Source organism: Vipera berus (genome assembly GCF_964194415.1).
Source record: "Vipera berus genome assembly, chromosome: 8".
Lineage (NCBI taxonomy): Eukaryota > Metazoa > Chordata > Lepidosauria > Squamata > Viperidae > Vipera > Vipera berus.
In genome coordinates, this window is record NC_138211.1 from 24917769 (window position 1) to 24935919 (window position 18151).

The 18151-nt window shown below is 40.4% G+C and overlaps 1 protein-coding gene across 1 annotated transcript in view; it reads right to left on the reverse strand.

Annotated features, from left to right (window-relative positions):
- Positions 1–731: 731 nt before the first annotated feature.
- TACR1 (tachykinin receptor 1) overlaps positions 732–18151 on the reverse strand; it is a gene marked incomplete at its 5' end in the record, with an annotated part of 48537 nt that continues 31117 nt past the window's right edge. The window contains 3 exons of the mRNA XM_081333431.1: positions 732–3122; positions 4062–4258; positions 5400–5550. Of these exons, the coding sequence (XP_081189557.1) occupies positions 2840–3122; positions 4062–4258; positions 5400–5550 (631 nt within the window). The 3' untranslated portion in view covers positions 732–2839. The remainder of the gene's footprint in view (positions 3123–4061; positions 4259–5399; positions 5551–18151) is intronic.

Here is an 18151-nt window from a genome sequence, read left to right on the forward strand (position 1 = left end):
GGCTTCGATTCAACTTCTTACATTTTGTCATGCAGTAGTCCAAATATCCTGCGACTGGTCATTGAGTGACGGCTGTCAGTTGTTTGTTTGACAGCTTGCTTTATTTGTTTGTTTATTAACTACCCAACTTCAAATGATTCTAGGCAAATACAACAGATATTAAGAAAAAGATCACAGACACCCAAAAGACAAGAGAAACCAAGTGAAACAGAAAAACAACAGCTTAGAAGGAGGGGTTCAGCAGCTGCACCATTTGGGGCAGAGGTAGGCAACCTCGGCTCTTTTATGACTCGTGGACTTCAACTCCCAGAATTCCTGAGTCAGCAGCTGACTCAGGAATTCTGGGAGTTGAAGTCCACGAGTCATAAAAGAGCCGAGGTTGCCTACCCCAGGTTTGGGGGAACAGCCAGGTGTTCAAATATTTTTGGAACATTATTAGGGTGGGAGCCCTATTAATCTGTAGGGAGACCTTATTCCAGAGGGGAGCGTTCTGACAGAAAAGACACATTTCAGGGCCCCAACAGATGACACGGTTTAACTGAAGGGACCTTGAATGTACTCTCTACCAAATTTTACTGAGTGAGCAGAAATTGTAAAAGATAGGTAGTTGTAAATAACCAGGCCTTATGCCATGAACGGCTTTTAACCAGAATCTTAAATTGAACCTGGAAGCCCAGCAGCAATCAGCACAGCTCACAGTAGTGTTTCATGCACATCACTGCCCACATCACCATGTTCTGGACCAGCAGCCCCATGCAGAGTGCATTGCAGAAGACCCCAAGTTGTACATCAGTCTCAAATGGGGAAATACAGCCTTATCCAAGGCTACAAATCAAAAGCCACCAATACCAAGGGCTCCAAATACTCCTAATCACCCAGTCTCGTCAGGATTGAGCCTGAGCTTTTCTTCACCATCAAGACCTATGTAGCTCCCAGACATTAGGATTTCTCTGGAGGCTTCAACTTGAATAGTCCACAGTTGAGATGCATAGTTGGATATCATCATCATCCTGATGATACCAAATCCCAAACTCATCCAAAAGGTTCATCTATAAGGATGAAGAGCTTTGAGCTTGAGGCACCTCACAAATGCCTCACCTCTGAACACCAATTGAAATCACTCAAGGAGAAAGTAGGCTAACTACTGTAACATGGTGGTTCCCTCTTCTAAGACCTGCAGTGAATCTGGAAGACGGTGTAAATAAAAGTTGCTGAGAGATCAAGAAACACAAGAAATAGATACACAGCCCAGCTCTGCCCAAGGACATCAAATATGATCAATGCAGTCTCTGGCCTGCATTATGGTTTGGACTTAATCATTTTCTTTATTGCATGTTTGCAAGAGGACCTTGATGCAGATGGAATGGGCAAAGTGCTGTTCCATGACATTGACCTTTTGCCATTTGTGGAAATATTGCAGGAGTTTTTGGACAACTATTGGGCTCAGCTTTGTGTCTGCAGAAAACTGGGTTGTAACCTTTTTTAGGACAGTCAGAAATTACCTCCTAGCTGCTGCATGATTGCACAACATAGTACACCATGAAAAATATTCTGCCACACAAGTTTTGTTATAAAGATATTGTAGGTAGATGCAGACAAACATATGTTCAAAGATGGCAGGTAACTGAACCACTGACTCTAGTTTGTAATCTTATTAATGAAGATTTTTCATACTGGCTTGGTTGGGCAAGTGTTCGTCTCACTCTCTTCTGTGTAATAGAGCTAATATTGTGCTATTGTCACTTTTGTAAGAATGAGCGGATGCAGCACTTCGGCCATGGTGAGAGACCTCCAGGTGTCTCCTGTAGCCTCGGAATTTCTAAAACAGGCTCTGCATTACAATCACATTACATTCATTTTGCTCCTTTGCCAGCTGCTCAAGCTGAGTTTGTTACAAAAAGGCCTCATTCCTGATGCTTGCAGGTAGACAGGTGACAGCCCTTCCCTCTTCTCTGCTTTGCTAGTCATGTAATGCACAAACTTCAAGGAAGTTTCAAACATCTTATGGCCAATTCACATGGTCATGTTGGGAGATTCTGGAACATCCCAGATGATGCTTTGGGTGGATGGCTGTAGGGCTGCTATGCATGGGTTAACCTTTTCCCATGAAAGAAGAAGAAAATTTTCTGCTAATAGAAAACAGAGTTGAACCTTTCCTCTTGTGGTTATCTACATTTAATGGTTCTAATGTTTGCACTGAGGGGACTAAGCACTAAGAAAATGTTGAGCACAGCCTCAAACCATATCTTATGGTAAAGGCAGAGCTCCTCAAACAGAATTAATTCACCTCACTAGAGGTGGTCAAGGATCTCTCCTCAACCCTGGTAAAACACAGTGATGAACGGATGGAAGAAAAGTGATCCTGGAAGTATACCAGTTACTCAAGGAAAGTAACTGAAAGTCCACTAATGGAACAAAATAGTATTAAAAATATTATAAATTCAAATGTTCTGTTGTAGAAATGGATTCTGAATTAAGTTCCAAGGAGAATTAATGTTTAAACTGCAACTTTGTACACATTTAATCTGCGCCCCTCCCAAAACTCCCAAACACATTTCAGTCACATTCGCTCCTTCCACAATGGCAACTTGACGGAGAGAAGTTGACCAGAGGACCTCAACATCCTGGACACTGGGAGGAGGAAAGACCAGGTGGAAGGAATACACGGGATCCGTGACCAGGAATCCGCTCATGAGTGGAGAACAGCAACCTTAGACAGAACACTTTGGAACGAGAAGGAAAGCTCGCTGGGCGATCACAGGAAGGAGCTGGTTGTTGGGGGCTGTGGCTTCATTAGAGGGATGGAAATGGTGTCACTGTGGCTAAATTGTGAGTTTGCTCAGGGAAGCGTATTGGAATAGAAGCTCAGGGTCTCCGAGATGGTTTTTGTGTCACTGCGGGAAGAGCCATTGGAGGTCAGATCAACAGAGGGGCTGCCGCCATCATGCACTTCCTCCTCTGGGTTGGCAATGACAGAAGAGACCGTCGTCTCCATCCGGCTGGCCTTGTATGTGCTGTTCTGGGCCTGCAGGTGCCTCGCTGACTTCATTTCCAGTCCCTCATACTCGCTGGCATTGATGAGCGGGCACCACCGGAAAGCCCGCTTGAAGCCCACCCGGAACCTGAGGAGACAGAGCAGATCAGCTGCATGAGGAGAGCTTGCCAAAGCCGCCTCGGGAGCCGTCAAGCCTCCGCTTGGCTTCCGGGACCGGCTGGGTTTCCATTCAGCCTGGGAAAGGCTGCACTTGTCCTGATCCTGGGAGCCGAAATACTTCAAGGGTCTTCTGTATTTAATATCTAACATTCATTCTGTACTAAGAAAAGCTGAATTCTCTCTGCTGTTAAAAACAGAGTCCAGTGTGCACAAATTATGTTAAGTTGTATGTTTTTACTGTAATGTTATCTATTTTGCATCCTGGGTAAAAAAAAAAGGAAATGCTCCCCCACAACAACATCAGACTTTGAGGAGTCTAGCAGAGACGGCCCTCCCTCCTGACAGCCCTCCTCACACTTTCAATTTACATGTTGTGAAACTGCAAGAGCTACAAAAACCCCGTGAAGGGTGTGTGTGTGTGCAAAGGAAGAATCTGGACACGGAGCTGCTTCATCCAGGCAATCCTGCCTCCCCATTTCAACTCATGCAGTTTTGTGTTGAAAAGGACAAAATTGTTGCTTCTTCAGAGAAGGACTAACCAATCCATCTCTTTTACCCAGTTTTTTCTAATCCTAGGTGAGCTTTTTTCTTTAGAGAGGTAACCAAGCCCACTGATGGCTGGGCGATCATGCACCAGTGGAAGGCCAAAAAAAAAAAAACATCTTCTGGAGAGAAACAATTTGCAAAAAATTCTTGGGTTCAGAGGCCAAGGTTCAAAAGACTCTTGCTTAGTAGGCTTACAAGACTTCCAAATATTTTAAAACCAGCCCATTCAAGATGCAAAGCTTTGGAGCTTGGCATTAATGAAATGACTATGTTAGGTCACAATGGACATGAGAGTAAACCTGGTTTGGTTTTACTGTTCAATGGAGCCTGCCATAAGCACACCCAAAGAAGAAGGCCTTACCTGTCATTGAGACAACAGTAAATAATTGGGTTGTACATAGTGGAGCTCATGGCCAGCCACAGGATAGCCAGGTAGACCTGCTGGATGTACTTTTCTGAGAACATCTCACCGTTGAACAGTTGTAGGAGGAAGTAGACATGGTAAGGCAGCCAGCAAATGGCAAAGGTGCAAACCACAATGATCATCATCTTGACAACCTGCCAGACAAGGAAAGCTACCAAGTATAACCATTAACAGGAAGTCCCCGTGAAGAGGCAAGGAGGCTGCTCCCACTGATTCGTGGTGCTGAGGCCTCTGGGGTTCACAGAACTGCATTGCCAGGCAAGGAGAGAAAGTTCTGGGGCTTGAATTTTGCCTTCCCCTAATGGAAACAGCAGGCCAGCTGCGGGAAGATGTCGAAGTTGACATCATATCCACTGTCAGAGTTGTGATCCTTCTGATTCTTCCTTTCACTCTTCAAAGAAGCCAAGAGCTCCTTCAGCACACTAATGGTATCATGTTTATTTGATCCTTTGGGAGAACAAGCTAGGTTACAAAATGGGAGTTAGAACATATGAACTTTTGTTTTATGTAACTCAGTGACATAGTGCGCTCCCACAGAGAGGGCCTCCTCAGGGTGCCACCGGTCAAAGAATGTTGACTGGTGGCCCCTAGGGGGAGGGCGTTCTCTGTGGGCGCGCCGGATTTATGGAACCATCTTCCGGTTGAGCTCCGGATGGCGCCCGACCTTCGCTCCTTCCAGCGCGATCTAAAGACCTACCTGTTCGAACAAGCCGGCCTGGCCTGATGGGTGATGGGTTTGGGTTTTATTGCTTTTTATGTATTTTAACTTATTGTTATAGTTCTTGGGCATCTTGTTTAATCTCTTTTAATTTTTGTATTCTTGTCTTTTAACATGTATTGCCCTGTTCACCGCCCTGAGTCCTTCGGGAGAAGGGCGGTATACATTATTATTATTATTATTATTATTATTATTATTATTATTATTATTATTATTATTATTATTATTATTATTATTATTATTATTATTATTATTATTATTATTATTATTATTATTATTATTCCATGGGAATGGAGAAGCTAAAGTCTTTGGGATATTGCTTAGCTACAACTCCCAGCATCCATTACCATTAGTCATGCTCTCTGGCATTAGTGGTGCCATCCAGCGGGCCAGTGCTTTCCCATCTAAACCAATCTCAATCACTCCAGCTGGTTGGCAAGAAATCTTAGCTACCTGTTTCTCGCTTTGTCTATTCAGTTAACATTTGGACCCTGACCCGAACTGAATTCTTTGACGGGGCTTTCCTTTCCGGTTGAGTTTCTTCTGATAGACTTTACCTTGCGCTTGGCAGACACTTGTTCATGGTAGCGGTCCGAAGAGTCCCCTGGTATCGCACTAGCCCATAGGGTAATGCCCACCATAATATAGGCATAGCCGATCACTATGAGTGGCAAGATGTAGGCTAGAATAGTCATGCAGACCTGATACCTGGAATAAATGGGACACAAGTTGAGTCTGACCACGAAAGAGGTGTTTCCCCCCCGCCGCCCAATCTGAACATCCTCTCCACTTTATTCTTGATATAAATGCAGCTGCTACTTGGAACATCACTGCAATGTCATGACAAATGAACGATGGTGTAACTTGGGCTGCCTCTTAGAGGAAGAGACACAATCTTCAGGCTGATGATGGACGTACCTGGCAACTATACTAGCCCACATCTAATGCTTTTAGCCCTCCCTCCCCAATACAGACTACATACCATCAACTCTTAACAGCCACATAGAGAGATTTTCCCCACGAGGATCTGCAGCCCATCTGATCCCAGGATCATGGAATTAGAAAGGAGCCCACCCCAGGCTCAGTGCAGGAGTCCAACGGAAGACCCCAGACGGAGGCCTGCTTGAACTCAGCCAACAAAGGGAAGCCCACTGATCCCACTAGCAAGCAGCTCTGCTCACCCACAGAAACAAAGTCTGCCTCTTTGTCATGTGAGCCATTTTGCCAAGTTCTAAACTTCTTTCTTAGCGATATCCTTTTGGGAATTTGCAGGGGGACGTCGTGGTTTAGAATTGTAAACTGCCCAGTGTCACTTGGTTGAGTTGGGCGGCTGTAGAAATTGAATAAATAAGCCAACAAATGTACCTCTGGCTTGTCTTTTCTTTAGGGTAAAAGGGCCCAACCCCTAGGTCACTCTTTGTACCTTTTCTAGTGTCTCCAGGTATTTCTTAAAACAGAGACAAAAACAGATCTATGACCAATAAAGATTAAAGTGTAACTGTAACTCCCCATGATTTGGAAACAATGCTCCCATGGATAATTTTGCCTTTTTGGCAACCATATCTTTCTTCTGGCCCATATTCGCATTCTGACCCACTTCCATTCCAAGAGCCTATTACTAATTCACATATTTCATTTTTCTATGTAACAAATTTCCACAGATGTGGGCTAAATGTCATTCTGTTATTAGCTCACTTCTTCTACCCATTAAAATTATTTTGAATTGTTTTTGCCCGTCTGATATTCCGATCAGCTTTACATCCTCGGTGAATTTGATAAGCATGCCTTCTATCTTTTTCATCAAAGCATTAGTAAAAGTGGGGAAATCAAATGTCTATGGAGATTCTCAGTCATTCAGATCTTGGTTATCCCAAAGATGCTTTTTCACAAGGCAACTGGACTTTCTTGTTTTTTCTTTGTTTTTTCTCACCCAAGAAACTTCTTCAGCTCTGACTGGATGGTGGGGAATGGAAGGATTTATACTCCTTGCAGATAGCTGGTCATTTCCATTCTTTTTGAGAGTCATTGCTGCCACCTGGAGGCTTATCTGTGTCATCAGGATCACTTGAGTAGTGCAAATGGAGCCTTCTTGGAACTATTGAAAGGACTGTGTTGTAGACTGGAGATAGACGGTGTTGTATCCCTCCCCCTCTGTTGAGAGAGGACTGTTCAATTTTGACATAGATGGCCTTTTGACCCCTCTTTCAAACCAGCAAACCTCTCTGTCCAGAATGTGGACTTTGCTGTCTTTGAAAGAGTGGCCTTTGTCTTTTAAATGCAGATGGACTGCTGAATCTTGTCCTGATGGGTTTGCTCTCCTATGTTGTGCCAGGCGTTTATGAAGTGGTTGTTTTGTTTCCCCAATGTACAGGCCTGCACATGGCTCACTGCACTGTACTGCATATGCCAGGTTGCTCAGTTTGTGTCTGGGTGTTTTATCCTTGGGGTGGACAAGCTTCTGCCTTAGTGTATTCTTGGGTTTGAAGTGTGCACGTATGATGTTTTGGCTGAAGATCCTCCTGAACTTTTCCATTATTCCTGCAACGTATGGAATGATTACATTGCTTTGTTTATTGTTTTCTTCTTTGTCTGTTATGGAGGAGCTCCTGTTGGGTCCTTTTTGGGATTTTGGATGAGAAGCGAAACATCTTCAAAGACAAAACAAGAAAGTCCAGTTGCCTCGTGAAAAAGCATCTTTGGGACTACAGGATCAAATCTTTACTGACAAACTAGAATGCTCTAGTTTGATGAGTAATATAGATGAACATTCTTTGAATATCATTTTTAAGTTGACTAAATATCTACTTAATACGGTAATTATGCCATCCAACCCACACTTAAGTAGCAATCTAAGAATGCCATGGCCTATTTCATCAAATTTTTGCTAAAATCACCGATATTATCTCTACACATTTCCATGACAAACTAAGAAAGTAATATGAATAAAACTTAAATCAGATTATTCTGGCAAAATTTGTTCTTTAAGTCACACTGACTTCCCGTAATGATTGCAGCCTTTCCCAAGCATTTACAGACTGATGGCTTGATCAGCTGTGAAATCATCTCAGACAGAGGTGTCAGAGTGACTGCTAAGTAGTTCCCTGCATTCACAGAATCAGAGAATTGGACATGAGCTCAGATGTCCTCTAGTCAGACTGCCAGATGACCAGTGCAGGGTTTGCTAAATCATTTTGGACAGATGCCTGTCCAGCTGCTGTTTAGCAACATCCATAAATGGAACACATCTTCATGAAGCCCCATTCCTTTACCGTCAGAAAAGTCCAAATCTTTGAAAACAGTGGAATCTTTTCTTTTTGATGTTTCATTTCTTCAAGCAGAAATGGCACCCCCCAGATTTTTTGGGGTGTGCGTGTTGGTCATCAGACAGTGCTAGGCCAGCTGCTCTCACCCCGTCTACAAGTTACAAAGTACTGAGAAAGAATCAGTCTGTTCTGTTTTCTGAAGGTCTACTATGAACACATATGAAAGAAACCCCATGTGTGTCAAGGCTGACCAATACTCCTTCTCTGCCTGACCATTTGATCTTTCTGCACTGCTCCACCCTCCAGGCAGCTGATCCTGGAGCCATCAGTGAAAGGTGAGTAACAAGCTGCCCAATCTCTATTCACCTTCTCTTCAATCACTATCCTTTCAGAAGGAGTGAGGGGCTTTTTTAAAATAATCAGTTTGGGCCTCTTGCTCTGCAAATTTTCTGGTTGGTAGCAATCTGTTTGGACTACCTTAATTATTTTTGTTGCTTTGACTCCGGAGAAGCCGGGAAGCAAGAGGGAGCCAAGACCTCTGAATTCCCATTGCTTTCTATGGTTGGACCTGTTGAAACATTTCAAATTGGGTCCTGAAAAAACAGAACTGTAGTTTTGTTCCATTGGAGTCCATTCAATTGCAGTGGTTTCCAGTGGAATATTCTGGAGGGAGCAGCTTTGATCTGGGGATTAAGTAAGTGCACATTTTTCATTTCCTGTACCTTGTTATTATAAACAATATGTAGATATGTCCCCTTCTTCACTATGTCAGAATTCAGCTCAAGTGAGGTAAATGAAGTGCCTGTTAGTATGTCTTTCGGATGATTCATTCATCTTAGATTCACCCTCGCTTAGGTCTCTGTGGTGCGTTACAGGAGGAACAGTATATTCCCAGCACTAGGGTGGAAGAATCTGGCCCTGCTAAGGTTTCTAATTCATTTGACAGAGATCTAATCCTAACTTGGCTATATTTACACAAGGGAAGATGTATTGACTGCATCTGTACACTATGTTAGCATACTCTTAGCATTAGCTTTCATTAATTTTGTGGGATGTTGCATGAAACTAGGCCATTGGATTAATTTATGGTTCAATTCACTATCTTACCCCCCTCTCCCCCCAAACTCAGCAATCAAATGAAATAGGTGGAGTGAACCAAGTCCTTTTGATGGAACAACGATCTTGGCTGCTGGCCCTGCTTCAGAGCGTGTGGCAAGGAACAACTACATTCCCCCAGGGCTCTCCCTTCCAGCCGCAGTCCTTTCCACTCTGCCCCAAAGTCTCCTTCAAAGCCAAGCCCTCCTCGCTCATCTCCTGTTTGGCTGAGAGGCAAAAGCCGCAGTAAGCGGGTTTTACCCAAAAGACATGCCTTTTCTCTGATGGTTGACTATCCCTTCTGGCTAAGAGGGCTTCCAAGAGGCTGAATGATTTGATGATGTGAGAGAATGAATGAACTGAGCACACACAGGTATAAAACCTCAGTTCTGTTACTGAGAAGCATTAACCTTAACTAATGTGTCAGAATTAAGTCTTGGAACCTTCATTATGTGGGCTGAAGTCCCCAGGCTCTTTATCGTGGACTGGGAGTGATTCAGCTGCAATGAGGAAGACATGAATAAGAGCTGGACATTTTCCCACAGAGGCAGAATTTACTCAACTGCGACCTTCAGCTCTTTCGATATGTCAAATGCTGAAATATGAGATATCACATCAAGAATAAACACTGACATCACACCAGGTTCGTTTTTGAATTTGCTGCAGCAACAAAAGTTGCCAGAAGTTTATCCAGGGCAACCTGCTCGAGGATAAGTTATTCTGGCCTTTGCAGCATTGGACGTGGCAGATGGAGCGGGCCATATGACTGGAAGTGACTTGAATGGCGGCCAAGGCAACTGCCAGCGTTCAGTCTGAATGTAGCTCCATTACCTGGAGACCAAGATTCAATCAGGAAAAAAACTGCTTTGTAGAATGCATAAGGCACCTCCCCTTCCACCACTGAGAAGTGATGACAGAACTACAGAACTCAATAAAAGAAACAATAGAATAATCAAATTTTCATTCTGGAAGAGGCTGCAAAGATCATCTAGACCACTCGCTGCAAATATGTAGGAAAACTAATTAAAAGTGGCTGCCCAGCCTCTTCTTAGATGGATAACCTACAATCTCTGGAAGTAGTATAGATCCTAATAGAAGTTTTTCCTTCTATTTAAGTGAAATCGAGGTAGTTGCAACTAATAGATTATTTCTAGTTCTGAAGTCTGTAGCAATGGAAATCGTTCATGGTCATCTGTTCTATGGCAGATTTTTATGAACCCGAGCTCTGATATCACTTCTCCTGTGTTTTTTCTCCAGGCTGATCACTCTGGGTTCCTTCAGCCTTTCTGCCACCAAGAGTAATTCACCAAATTCTTTATTCCATTTAAGCAATTTTCAGCAACTGCTCTAGAATCCAGAAAGAATGAATTATGTAATATTTATTTAATTATCCATTGAGTCTGTATTGCCTGACCCTCATCTAACATCACCAATAAAAATATTTTTAAAACATACAATAAGGAATAAAAAGAGAGCGAAGTGACAGAAACCAGACTGGAATGACCAACCCAATGGAGCTTTGCTCATGCTCCCCAAAGGCCTGTCACGAGAAGCCACGGGTGCAAGGCTTCCGTTCTGTTGAACTAGGGCAAATGATCTGGTGTGGCCCAGTGTGGCCTTCGCAATTCCGTGGTTTGAAAATTGAACATATCTGGAAGCTTCCAGGTTGGGGAACACTGGAAAGATTATCATTAGGAGTTAAAGGCAGGTAGGAGTCTCTTGCACATTTGATATAAATGTTTATACACTGATAATTGCAGAGTTCATTCTATTGGGAATTCCCACCCATTGCTTTGCTTCTCAACCAAGGAATTAATGAGGGGTGTTAAGGCTGTCTCTCCTCTGAAGGATGGGGGAGCACAAGGGAAACACATCCTGGGCCGAAGGCCTTGCGGTGCTGCTGCTGCTCCAGCTTCTTCTGCAGGAGGCTCTCACATACAGGAAGTATCCCGATATGTGGGCTTAAAGTCAACATATGGCTGTTGAACAGCTATGTGCCTCCCAGGCAATCATAGTTGGTTAAAAATGTTACAGAAGATTTTCTTCCAAACTATGCTGCCACGCACGCTACCTGCATATACTTGCAGGTAGCAAGTGTTGAGTTACAGCTAAACTGAGTCCTTTTTTAAAATAAGTGTTTTTAATTAATTTTCTCATATTACATTCACATATTGGAAAAGCAGCATGGTGGCTGGGTACAATAATTCCAATACAATTGAATATTATCCATACAGATCTCAAAATTTGACAGTAACTAATTCTCTCTCTTTCCCCCTTAATATGTATGTGTCTCTTTCACAAACCAATAAAATTCTTACTCTATCAATCAAGCAAAAATTAACTTTCTAATATTCACCAATAATCTTCAATTTATGTATATCTTAATTAATTTAACATTCAAACTTTTAGACAATGAATGACCTAATAGGTTTTTCTTAATTTTAATTTTCCATTAATTTTTTAAATTTAATGTTGATCTTTATCATTTCCAAGTTTTAAATGACCCCATGTTCTATCACAATTCCCCCACAGTCTAATGTTTAAAGTATACCCCTTATCTATATAAGTTCTCGCAATTTGTATCAGCAAATTAAGAATATAAGGTAATATTTTCTCAGGTCTCCTAAAATCTCAAGTTTAATAACCAAAATTTCTTTTGTTTTCATATTTAATATTTCCTCTTTTCCCCTCTTTATATCTACTATGTAGCCAGTGAGTAATCTAATAAGCTTTTCTCAGTTTTAGTTTTCCCTTAATATTTAAATTTAATGATTTATATTTATTTTTCCCAAATTTTTAATTAACTACAATTCCTTTATGACAATTCCTCACAGAATCTAGTGTTTAGAATATACACCTTATATATAAATTCTTACTATCTACCTCAGCAAATTAATAACACAATATTTATGCTTCTAAATTTTACATAACCAAAATTTTCTTTTTCTCAAGACATTACAATATCTTATATTCAGAATACATGTCTTATCTTTTTGGGTCTATTCTATTTTAAATCGCATATGTGGATCCCAACCCCATTCCTTTTCAGTCTTATTCTGGCTTTTTTTTTCTTTGCCAAATGATCTTCCGTGTCTTTGCTTCTAAATCGTCAAGCAGATCTCCTTGTATTGTTGTGGCTATTATTTGATGTTGAGGAGACCATCCAGTTGCCATTTTTTTGAAAGAACTAACAATTCTAGCCAGTTGTCTCCTTGTTTTTCCACCTCGATGTGACTGTCCCAGAGTATTTATCTGGGACTTTCAGCCGTTTTCAGGGGGTCCCAGCAAAGCGAAACTGGACGGGGGAGAGAGAGCAAGCCTCCCAGCCGTCCATGGCGGCAGCGCGGCAAACCGAAAGTCCGCTAAACTGAGTCCTTGTTGCATGTTTCATGCACTGAAGTTGCCCCAAAGGAAAACTGACTGTACTTACAAGAAACAATGGTCAGAAACTGACCAAAGAGAGAAGTAACCCGGAATTAAAGAGAAACTTCCTAAAAATGAGGACAATTAACCAGTGGAACAGCTTGCTTACAGAAATCGTGGGCACTCCATCACTGGAGGTTTTTAAGAAGAGACTGGACAGCCACTTGTCTGAAATGGTATAGGGACTCCTGCTTGAGCATGGGGGGGGGGGGCTGGACTAGAAGACCTCCAAGGTCCTTTCCAGCTCTATTCTATTCTACTTTTTAATATTTTGTCTGCACTGTAATTTCATATTATGAACATATAATCCAGGGCAAATCTCTCTATTGTTCAGGATGTGTAGAGAAATAAATTGCTCTGCAGCTGCTTCACCTGCATTTCAAATGCTTTACTGAGGTCTCATGTACATTTTTACAACATTGTTCTGTGGTTTTCCTTTTCTGGTTCTCAACCTTTTTGAGATTCTTGCTTTTGTCAAAACAACTTGTCTTATTAATGCAAGGGAATTTTCTTGAGCTGAACATCCAATAGAAAGAGAAAGGGCTGGTGGGGAGCAGGGAAGATTTCAAAAGAAAGTCCTAAAGGTTGGAAGTAAGAGAGCAGGAGGAAGCAATTTAATTTTATGAGGTTGAGAAATTCCAGAAGCAAGTCCCCAGATACTTGTAATATTTTTTGCACTGGTTACTAGAAAGAATGAGGGAGAAATAATTGTTTTATTTACAACCATATGAAGCCATGCAGCACATCAAATTATTCTGCAGGAATCAATTTGCCCACTTTTCATGTTCTTGGAACTTCACTGGCAAAAACTCCCTAAACTTGAGGATGAGAAAACTTTCTGATTTTAAAAAAAGAGTGGAAAAAGTTTTAAATGTTGAAAGTACAAATATAGTTAGTCCTTGACTTACAACCGTTCATTTAGTGACCGTTTAAAGTTACAATGGCATTGAAAAAAGTGAGTTAGGACTGTCCATGTGACTAAAATTCAGATGTTTGGGACTTCTGGTTTGCCATCGCGGTGCTGACGGATGCATGGAGGCGAGCTCCGTCTTCAGCGTCAAGTTTTATCCCGCTGGGGGACCCTGGAAAGGGTTGAAAGTCACCCTGTAGGGGCAATGAGCAAGGAGAGGACCCCTCGCTTGACCACAAGCACCTTTAAAGCAACATGGATGAAACTAGGTGAGATCTGATCTTCTCTTTAAGACTTTAAATAGTTTTCCTGCAAAAGCTTCCCAAAGTATTTCTCCCCCTGTGAGGAGGGAGGGAAGGGAATTCTTACCCTATCCTCTAAGAACAGTGGCGACTGACTACCTTGGGTAAAAGAGCAATTATAAGAACAATTCTAATTTAATTGGATGCATATATCTTTGAAATTTGGAAACTAAATTTTTTTCTTTTCTTACTGGAGATATTGGCTGTTATTTAAAAAAGAAAAGAAACAAACCTTGAAAAACTATTATAAAAACTCAGGATTTAAAAAGTTTTAAACGGCATTGGTGACATCTTTTGGTGAAATATGCTATTACAATTTATTATTGACTAAAAGAGACTTGGCTGGAATCCCAGTAATTAGAAAAAACCCTCTCAACCTTGACATACCACCTGTGAGACACAAAGGAACTGCAAACTGCAAACAGGTTTATCTGGCCTGTTTGAATTATGAAGATAAAACTTTATTGACTTTCAGAATTATATGTGGGAAATTGTTTTCCTATTTCTTTACATGAGGAGACTTTGTTACTACATGAGATGATGGAATACTTTGAACTATAAATTCTTACCTGCCAAACAATTTTCATTATAAGACTATTCGCAACATGTGAAATAGATGTCACACATCTAGCTACAAAAACTACTTTAACTTTTGATTTTAAAATCCTTAATTTAATACACTATCAAGAGAATATGGACGAAGAACAGGAAAAAATCCTTTCTATGTTGAAATCAATACATGAAACCATTCTTTCAGCATGTAACAAAATGAGAGGCAACATAAAGGAACAAGATGCCAGCTTTTGACTACAGATTTTTTGACCCATATTTTGACTACAACCAAAGACCCAACAATGCAGAAAGCAACAGGAAAAATGGAATAACTAAATATTAAGATAGAGGACCCAACTGACCAACAGATCTAGCCAACGGGGAAATTAGAACAGAGAGTGACAACATTGAAAATGGAAAAGATTTTTTTCATAAATCAGAAGAAACTTGAGGAAAAGGAAGAACAAACTGAATGGAAGATAAACTTATTAGCACAACTGTGGGAAACTGGAATAATGGGGAGGCGATCAAAGAAATATAATCGGGCTAGTTCTTCCAAAAAATTGTAACTAAAGGGTTTTTTAAAAACTCAAATAATATACACAATAATAGAGGGAGAACTGTTTGATGAATTAAAAGTACTGACATGGATGGTTAGTTGGCAAAGGAAAAAAGCCAGAGTAAGGCTGAAAGAAACTAGGGTTTTGATTTATTAGGGGGGATTTTATACTATTGATTAGAAGGTTGAAGATGGTCGAATATAGATAATTGTTTTAGAAAATAAAGTAATATTATAACTGAATAGGTAAGATGTGTAATAAGATTAATAAATTTTTGGTTTAATGTGGTGAAATAAAGAGAATTTTTAAAATAGAATAAGATTATATGCAAATAGATAAGATGTATATTTAGAATATTAGATTTTGTTATAAAAAGGGGAAAATGTAGAAGTTGAGATAAGGGAAACTCTAGTTACCTAAAGCTTAGAAATTATAACATACCAAATGTTAAGTTGGATATTGAGGGGAAATTAAAGCCTGGAGAAAAAGCTACAACAGGACACTGATGTATATAAGATTGAATGTATACACAATTAAGATATGTATAAGTTCAAAATTATTGATAAATGTAACAAAGATGGTTTTACTTAGTTGACAACAATAAGAATTATATTATTTCAATATGAGATAGTAGATATTAAGGGATAAAGAGAGGAAATATCTGATGTTGTAACTTGAGATTTTTGCTAAAGATTTATGTATGTTATGGAATCATTGATTACCCAGTCACGATGTTGCTTTTTAAATGTTTAATTGTAAAATTAGAAAATGAATAAAAATTATATAAAAAAATTCAGATGTTTGGCAGCTGACTCATATTTATGACAGTTGCAATATCCTGGGGTCACGTGATCCCCTTTTGTGACCTTCTGACAAGCAAAGTCAAAGGGGAAGCCAAATTCACTGAACAACCATGTTACTAGTTAACAACTGCAGTGGTTTACTTAACAATTGTGTCAAGAAAGGTGATAAAATGGGGCAAAATTCACTTAACTGCCTCACTTAGCAACAGTAATTTTGGGCTAAATTGTGGTCATAAGTTGAGGACTACCTATAACATGCTGTACAAATTAGCTCTGTATATGAATTTGAGGTGGGAGACCCCAACACATATAACTTTAATACCCTGAATCACATTCCTTCATTTTGGAAAGGTCCTTTTGAAACTTTCAACAAATCTACCAAGTATCATTTAGAACTCAACAATATCACTGCTCAGCCTTTACATCAAAGTGTTTTTGATCAAGTTTCAAAAAGCTTGAAGTCCATCCTGGAAGGACTGTGATTTATAGTACATCCCTCCACTGCGATTGACCTTGTTCCTCCTCTACTTCTAGTTCTCTAAATAGATCTCCATCCAGAAGGGTGCTTGTCTTCTTAACCCATCAGAGAGTTCTTGACAGTTATCTGTTCAATTTCATTCCACGAATTAGCCATCCAATTTTCAACTATTCCATATCTAAAGGAGATAGGGAGCATAAGACCACACTGAGCTTGTGTTACATGTGGTTCATTTCCTTTTTCTAAGACCAGCTTTTAAGACATGCTTGAGTAAGAAGCTTTCACAGCCAGATGCAAATGCGTTGTTCATTGCTCTCTGGTTTATCGTTTCAGCGGAATGTCAAAATTCAATTTATTTTCTTTGGCATTTTTCATATTATGATTATTTCATATTCAAACGAAAACCATTCCACACAAGAAAGATACATTCCAGAACAGAAAAGAACAGCTTGGAGGCAACTTAATAAAAATGACACTAGGAGAACAAAATAAGAATCAAAATGGATAGCAAATGACTACAAGAAAGTTGTAATATCTAGAAGTTTGAATATCATAAACTTTCAGGGTTAGAAAGAACCTTGGAGATCATCTGAGCTTGGATCATCCCTGCCCACTATAAGTATCCATTACTTCAGCATTCCTAGCAAAAGATGGCTATCCGGTCTTGTTTAACCAGCCCCCCACACCTCCAAGTAAAAGAGGGTTTATCACCTCCCTGGCAATCTGTTCCATTGTTGAGCACCTCTTACCATCAGGACATCTTTCCTGATGTGCAAATGAAATCTGCCTTCTTCCCATGGAAGTCCACTGCCACTTACCCTCTCAGCTGGTCTTATTACTCCTGAGAAGAAGCCTTCCTTCCTTCCTTCCTTCCTTCCTTCCTTCCTTCCTTCCTTCCTTCCTTCCTTCCTTCCTTCCTTCCTTCCTTCCTTCCTTCCTTCCTTCCTTCCCTCCCGCCCTCCCTCCCTTCCTTTGAGCAGCTAGCAAAGCTCCACAGGCTTTTAATAAGACCATGTCAGAATTTGTTCCCCACGGAAGACTGCCCAGTGCTCCAGACCAGGAATGTCTATGGAGATTCTCAGTCACCCAGGTCATCTTTGGTCCAGACCAGGAGCTCACCTTAAATTCTGGTCCTCTAACATCACATACAGACCTGGTTGAGGTCTCTCTTGGACACATAACACGGGGTGATGGAGTAAGAATTTTTATTGCAAACCAGAATTAAGTGAACAGAATGGTTGATAGCCCATTGCTAACTTTTATACTTAATGGCAGTTTAAATCCATTGCTTCATGTTTCTGTCTATGACATCTTTCTGTCCAATGGATTATTCAATGGGCCAAGCTCTTGAAACTAATAAGTTAAGTAAACAATGAAAGAAATTCCAAACTGCTAAAATATTATGCAGCCTCAAAATAAAGAGAGCCCTGTATTATAGCATAAAAAGGAGGTGTTTCAGAAGATTGGGAAAAATCTTGTTAATATTCTACCAACATTTTCAGAGGGTCAAAGCTATTCAAAGTTACATTGAGAAAAATATCACCATGCAGGCTATGTATTTGGAAAGAAATTTGCTAATATATTAAACATGTTCAATAAAAATGTCAAATGTAAATTATCAATCAAATGCTAACTCAGATATAATGTTTTCTCTCATACATCACTAAAATTAGATAAAGCTGAGCATTTTAAGCTTTTAAGCTTTTAAGATTTGAGAGAAAAAATTCTATCACAAAATAAACCTTTTTATTTAAGCAAGGGAGACATTCAGAATACAAAATAACAGAGTTGGGAGGGACCTTCTAGTCCAATCTCCTGCTCAAGAAGGAGACTTTATGCCATCCTAAATAAATGGCTAAATGGCTGTCCAATCTTTTCTTAAAAACCTCCAGGGATAGAGCACCCACAACCTCTGGAGGCAAG